At 38.1% G+C, this 6,429-nt stretch overlaps 1 protein-coding gene across 1 annotated transcript; it reads right to left on the bottom strand.

Moving 5' to 3' along the window:
* Window positions 1-311: 311 nt before the first annotated feature.
* On the bottom strand, window positions 312-3,211 carry LOC116250685 (40S ribosomal protein S28). Its single transcript, XM_031624504.2, has 2 exons — window positions 3,055-3,211; window positions 312-791 (listed from the first exon to the last, which is right to left on the bottom strand). The coding sequence occupies exon 2, from the start codon at window positions 781-783 to the stop codon at window positions 586-588; it is 198 nt and encodes a 65-aa protein (XP_031480364.1). The 5' UTR covers window positions 784-791; window positions 3,055-3,211; the 3' UTR covers window positions 312-585.
* Between the last annotated feature and the right edge of the window lie 3,218 nt (window positions 3,212-6,429).

A 6,429-nucleotide genomic window follows, 5' to 3' on the forward strand; every position in this document is an offset into this window, starting at 1 on the left:
TCAAACACATCCTTAAATATCCTTGCAATTAATAATTATTTATCAAAAAACATTTCGGTACACACACACACACACACACACACACACACACACACACATATATATATATATATATATATATATATCTGAAATCCTCCAGCCGTTAGGCCTTTCACAGAAAGCAGCCCAACACAATGCACAGGCCTTGTGAAAGGCCAGGGAATCCAAACGGCCAAAGGAAGCCCAGAATTATATATATATATATAGTAGAGCATCAGAACGGCCAAAGGCTTCAGAATATATAAAATGCAGCATCCGCAGCCACACCCATGTACCAGAGCAGAAACTAAAAACTAAATGTATTACGACTTCTGTAATATGCCACTGAAAGTCTTAACTTCAAGTAGTTTCTCATCACAAAACTGTATTCAGATCAGACGAATTAAAAAGGACTAGTCGTTGAACATCAAAACTTAATCCAACATCAGCACATAAACGAAGGAGCACCCATACCCACGCTACTGCAACTGTATCATGAAGATTCCTATGGTCGTAGAACAGCCAACGTAGGATACCAAAATTTCCAATAAAAAGATAACAGACCCATCAGCGCAACCGCCTAGCTTCACGTTCCGACTCTAGCAGAGTGAGTATGTCGCCCTCCCTAACAGGCCCTTTCACGTTCCTCATAATGAGCCGATTTTGGTCATCTAAAAACTTGACTCTTACCTGAGTAACCTGACCTCTCGACCCTGTTCTCCCCATCACTTTGACCACAACTGCAAGCTTCACTTGTGTATCCATCTTGTATGCTACAAACATGCAAATTGCAGTATTAACATAAAGGCATAAGAAACAAGACTAAAAAGCAGAAAGTCTCTCGACAGCTTTTCACGAGTTCAGCTCATAGCTGTGTCTTGCAGATGACAAAATTTAGCAAGTTACAAGCACCTTAAAATCTAGAATCAAGAGTCCAGGTCTCAAATCACATGCAAATGACAAAAATTAATAAGTTAAACGCAGCTCACTATCCATAATAATGCAAGCAGAACATGTCCCATACATGCAAAGTAATTTATGAGTTGGTGACACTGCAAATGAAAGGAATCAAATTGACTTTTTAGAGGACAACTCTATAAAGACCACTCGCTCCAGATACTTTTAATTGAGTCCCTTTTCTAGAAGAATATATTAAAACGAACAACCACTACCACATTGTTTTGATACGCCATTGAGCCATAACATGCGAAGACAAAACACTGCATCAAAGAGCTGAAGAGTGGAAACCCACTTATCAAGTATGAGCTGGTGCTTTATATGGTGAAATATCTGTTGAAAATTATATCGTACAAATCTGGACTAAATTAGTCCTGTGCTTGCTATGCTTGAAATGGGTTCAATCGGTCTTGAAAGTTAAAACATCTTAGTGCATGGGATTCAGAACAGCAAGCACAATACCTTTTTCTAATCAGAAATCCTGACCGACATATAAGTTTGCCTTCTTTAGATACCAATGTGCTCATTTTTGAAAGGACAATACTCCCCTTGAGAGAAGGCTTTCTTTACTACCAGACAAACAGGTGAAGTGGCATTTTGAAGTCCCCAAGGTCGATGCGTTCAAGAGTACATTGATAAGGATAAAGGCAGGAGAATTTGGGTGCTTGGGTTAAGATTGGAACCAATAAGAAAAAATGAAATCATGAACTAGTCGTACCATAAAATTCCTAAGAATCCAATTCACCAACCAGGAAGAAAATCAACAAAGTTTCCTTGGATATTCAAGGGTTTTCCATGTTCTTGGAAAAATAACTTCCAGGATTCTTTCAGTCTCTTTCTTGTGTTCAAACAAAAATACCAGAGACTTGGTGAAATCAAAATCACTAAAAACTCTCACTCATCCAAGCACATCTTAACTGCAACCTTTTGCTCAGTCCACACCTTCTGAATGGCTGGAAACAATACCAGCTGATTGTTTCCTTAAGCATTCGTCACTTTAGCTGCTATTTCAACAACCCTGGTCTAATTTCATTCAATAGTTTTCTTCTAAAATTATTTTTTAGAAAAAGTCATAATTATGATTAAATTGCAAATCCCACAGCATGTCATTGATAGAATAGAATGGGCACACTAAGTCTATCTAACAGGCTAAATCGCATGAACACCTGGCCTGATTTTCATATACTAAAAACTCCTGATTCCTCAAAATCAGGTTTTGGATGGACGACCTAACAATTATACAAAGGAACATAAGATGTTATCGTTTATTATTCTATCTAAATAACATCTTTGAATTCTTTGTCAGATTCGAAAGAAAAGTTTTCAAGCTAAAGGATGTGTGAAAGTTTGTCTAGCTACGTAATAAGTATACAAGAGAACAACAACGCAGGAGGAATTTCAGAAACTCGAGAGTTTCGAAACAACATTGGCAGCCTATTTGGAGCATCTGTGCACACAATAGGACAACCAATCTGTCTTCTCGATTTTCCGATTCAAATGGTAGTCCCAGATCATTTAAGTCCGTCTCGCCTTTAAAATAAGAAAATGTAGCGTCAGATACTAAATACTCGTTAGGCATATTGACGGCAAAAAAAAGAGACTACACGTAGTTTCAATATTATCGATTAATTTTTGGATGCCGCTACAACTGCAGAAATCAAAGCATCAAGGAAAACCTCACAACAGTAACGTCGAATACCTTGATTCGGTATTAAAATGCAGAGCTCCAGACTCAGGAGAGTTCCAAAGGTACCTTCAACAGCATTGAAAACCCTAATTCTTCGCTTACTTTAATCCGTCTTCCAAAAATGTGGTTATCCCAGCTAAAGATGAGAGACAAGCACCGAAAGTGCTGCTATCCATGCAATCGGCGACAAAAAGGAAGAAAAACACGAAATTTCTCGACAAAGAGTAAAACCCTTGTGAAATTTAAGCATCCCACAGCCCATATGAATCGTCAAGCACCAGGATTTTTAACTCTCCATAACCGAAAAATAAACGCCTAATTCTCAAATAACACCAACAAGGAGAAACTCAGCAAATTTCAAAAGAAAAACGATAGAGAGATAGAGGGAGAACCTCAGAGTCAGCCGATTCGCCTCCGATTGCCGAAAGATCGAAGCTCGTTCGAGAGAGACGGCGGCACCTCCCCTCTCCACTACAGAACAAAACCCTAAACCTTGTTAGGTTTTCCTCCGCACTCTTATAATACTTGAGAATATGTTCGAAGAAATTACAAAAACCCGCCCCACACTTGGGCGAATAACAAATAAGGCTCCACTTGTTAAGCTTGACAAATCGGCGTCCGAGTTTTCCTTATAATTCTTGAATCGCCACTTTCAATTTAAATTAAGGGTGGGCACGGGCTGGGGCCCAGGCCGTAAATTTGGGCATTCTTCTTTCCTGAGTCGGTCTAGTGGTTTTAAATTGAGAAAATATTCTATTAACTAATTAAATTTATATATTATATTTTTACTGTAAAATTTATCACAACTTTTTAAAATGAAATATTACAATTCACCCTTCTTAAAACACATGTGTCTATACATATTAAGACCACATTCCAAGTGTTGAAGTGGCTTTAACACTGCTACAACAATCGAGACTACTCTCGTACGGAACTCGGGCTCATAATGTGAGCTTCTGTTGTAACTTGAAAGGCTTGGAACCAAAACAAACAATCATTTAACAATATCTTTTATAAGTCAATCAAGCTTTTTCATAACTTTAGATAGAAACTAAACCTTTCAAAATGAAAGGTTACAATGTATGTTGTTTATTATGCATTATATCTAAGTTGATGCTTGAAGGCCTTTCGTTGCAGCAATATTAATATGGTAAACTGATTAACATGATTGGTTAACCACAAATGTGACATAAGTATTGCTGCCCAGATTTAAAGTCGACATACTTAAGCTTAAGGACAACCCTTATTCTACATATGAAAGAATATGAACTACGGTATTTCACACCATGTGATTTGGTTACATAGTCATTGGGCATTATCAGCCCTAACTGCCCCTTGCTCCTCACCTGGCTCTTGACCATTAAGCTAATGTTGGTGTTTGATTGCGAAGAACTTTGTGTTCATGGGAACGTAAGGTTCTTGCATTTAAATGGGCTTGGCATGAAGAGCATAGGAAATGTTTGAGGTCGCACACACTGGTCGTGTTTGCCACATTGCCTCCTATGAGGATGAAATGGATACATGCAAAAGTTGCCCTTTTTATACGAGATTTTTACAGAAACCGTAGGGCAGGCATTGTGTGGGTAATTATTCACACAGACTCGCAAAAAATTATTATTTTTATATTGATATTTTAAGAAATTTTTTTCATTTAAATATTGGTATTTCTTAAAAATTGTAAATTTTATAACTAGTGTCTCATAACTAAAGGTAAACTGTACAAAAAACACACCAAGAAGATCAATTCTCGAGAATGGCACATTTATTGTTTCTCCAAGCATAATTCCTTGTGTATTATGAGCCTCTTGACTTATGTATATGACTTCAATATGCCTCTTAATCTTCCTCTGAGTATGTCAACCATAGCTAGTTGGACCTGCGGTGCATGGACAACAGATCTCAAGTTCAATTCTCAGAACGCCCAGCATTGTGGTTGCACCTCCCTCTCCCTCTTCTCTTTCTCATTCTCCCTGCCCAGTTGCTTATTAATACTGGAAACAAAGGGAAAAATAAGTAAAACAAGTATATTTGTATATGGCAATAAGATATATAAACTGCTGCCTTACTCGAATATTTAGCTCAAATCCATGACCAACTAAGCATAACATAAAATGAAAGGTAAAACAAGATATATGGTCTTATGTAACCACTTCTCTCGTTTAGCGGCATAAACATGGACTTGTGTTAGAATTGATTATCTTGTGCATGACAGATGGAATTTTTGGCATCAGACCTTGGAGCTCCATACCTCAAGCTTTTCTCCTTTCGAACCAACTAGTAAGCATGTAAAACATAAATTTATATTTGTTACGTCCGTTGGAGGGGCAATGAGAAGGTTGTGTAAACTCTTTTTCATCAAAAGTAATGGAAAAAGATTCCGATCGAGTGTAGTGTATCTGGTTCGGCCAGTAGGCCGGTGATAGCCCAGTTATTAGCTTGATTCATGTGGGTGCTATTCTGAACTGCAAACAGTGGCTACGAGAAAATCAATATATCATAGGTCCATCCAGATCCCAAAGCTGCCCTGAACCTTAAGAATGGGGAAGAGGAGAGGACTGCGGCCCTTCTTCTAGCTTCTGTTCACCAGAAAAGTAAGAAGGTCTCTTCAGTCTTCAATATTCAACTTATTGCCTGAGTTTATTGCAGGGATTGTGAAAGAGGACATATTCTTTTTTTTTTTCTCTATGGATTATAATCTGCCATGAGGTGATGGGACTGAAACTGAATTTGCTTTCATTTCATTTTAAGTGATCAAAATAAGATCGATCCACATGTGTGTGTGTGCGTGTGTGTGTGTGTGTGTGAGAGAGAGAGAGAGGTGATTACTGCATAACTTGTGATGGATTAGGTCAAATAAATTGATCACAAGGCAATTTTAATTACCGTAAATCAAGTTCTAGCAAATACATACTCTCTCTCTCTCTCCCCCTAACCGATGTGTAGCTGTGGTGCTGAACAATGTGTCTTAGGTTCGACCCCCATGAGCGTCACCTTCTGGTCAGTGTTGGAGCCGAAGGGCTAAGGGTGAAGTCCTGCGGGCTTTCAGGATCAGGGCAATGGCTAGCCTCTTACCAGGGCTCCAAATTTCGACGATCATAGATCCTAGCTCTTATAATGGGGAGACAAAAAGCAAGATAATCGAAGGGAATAATTTAACATATAGTAAACTTCATCAACAGAAAAGAATTTTCTGGGAGTCATATGTATTAATTAAGGGGGAAGATTAAGCCACAACAGCCAACAAATTGACCTCAAGACAAAAAGTATGTAAGTTGGTCTTGAGAACAAATTTAAAGTATATGTAAGCATTAATAAGTTTGATGCGACATTATTAATAGACAAAAGATAAAAATAATTGCTCTTATACGAGACCTTGAGCAAAGTTCATGAATTGGCTGCAGTTTAATAGTAACGCTTTTATGAAGCCTATAAATGAGGTTTTTTGACATGAGAGTCCTAAGTTTAGGTATGAAAAGTATGGGTATAAGTAGGAAGAGTTTGCGTAGTTGAGCCGGACTAGTGTCTTGAGTGGGTTAGGTAAGACCTGTCTCAAGTTTGATGGGTTCAAACTGAGATCGGGCCAAATACATGAGAAATGCAACCTGGATCAAACTTAGTAACCCAACCAAGCCAAAATCCTAAAACCATAACCAAATCCTTTACATCCTCAAAAGATCCACATGTCCAGACTCAGATCACCATTAAAGTTTGTATTTGAACCAATCCAAACTCAAACCAGCTGTCTTACTCCCGCTGAGGATGTGTTT

This window comes from Nymphaea colorata, chromosome 3, assembly GCF_008831285.2.
Source record: "Nymphaea colorata isolate Beijing-Zhang1983 chromosome 3, ASM883128v2, whole genome shotgun sequence".
Classification (NCBI taxonomy): domain Eukaryota; kingdom Viridiplantae; phylum Streptophyta; class Magnoliopsida; order Nymphaeales; family Nymphaeaceae; genus Nymphaea; species Nymphaea colorata.

Bases quoted from the DNA above. Each gene is read 5' to 3' on its own strand.
- LOC116250685 (XM_031624504.2), bottom strand. From the start codon at position 783: ATGGATACACAAGTGAAGCTTGCAGTTGTGGTCAAAGTGATGGGGAGA.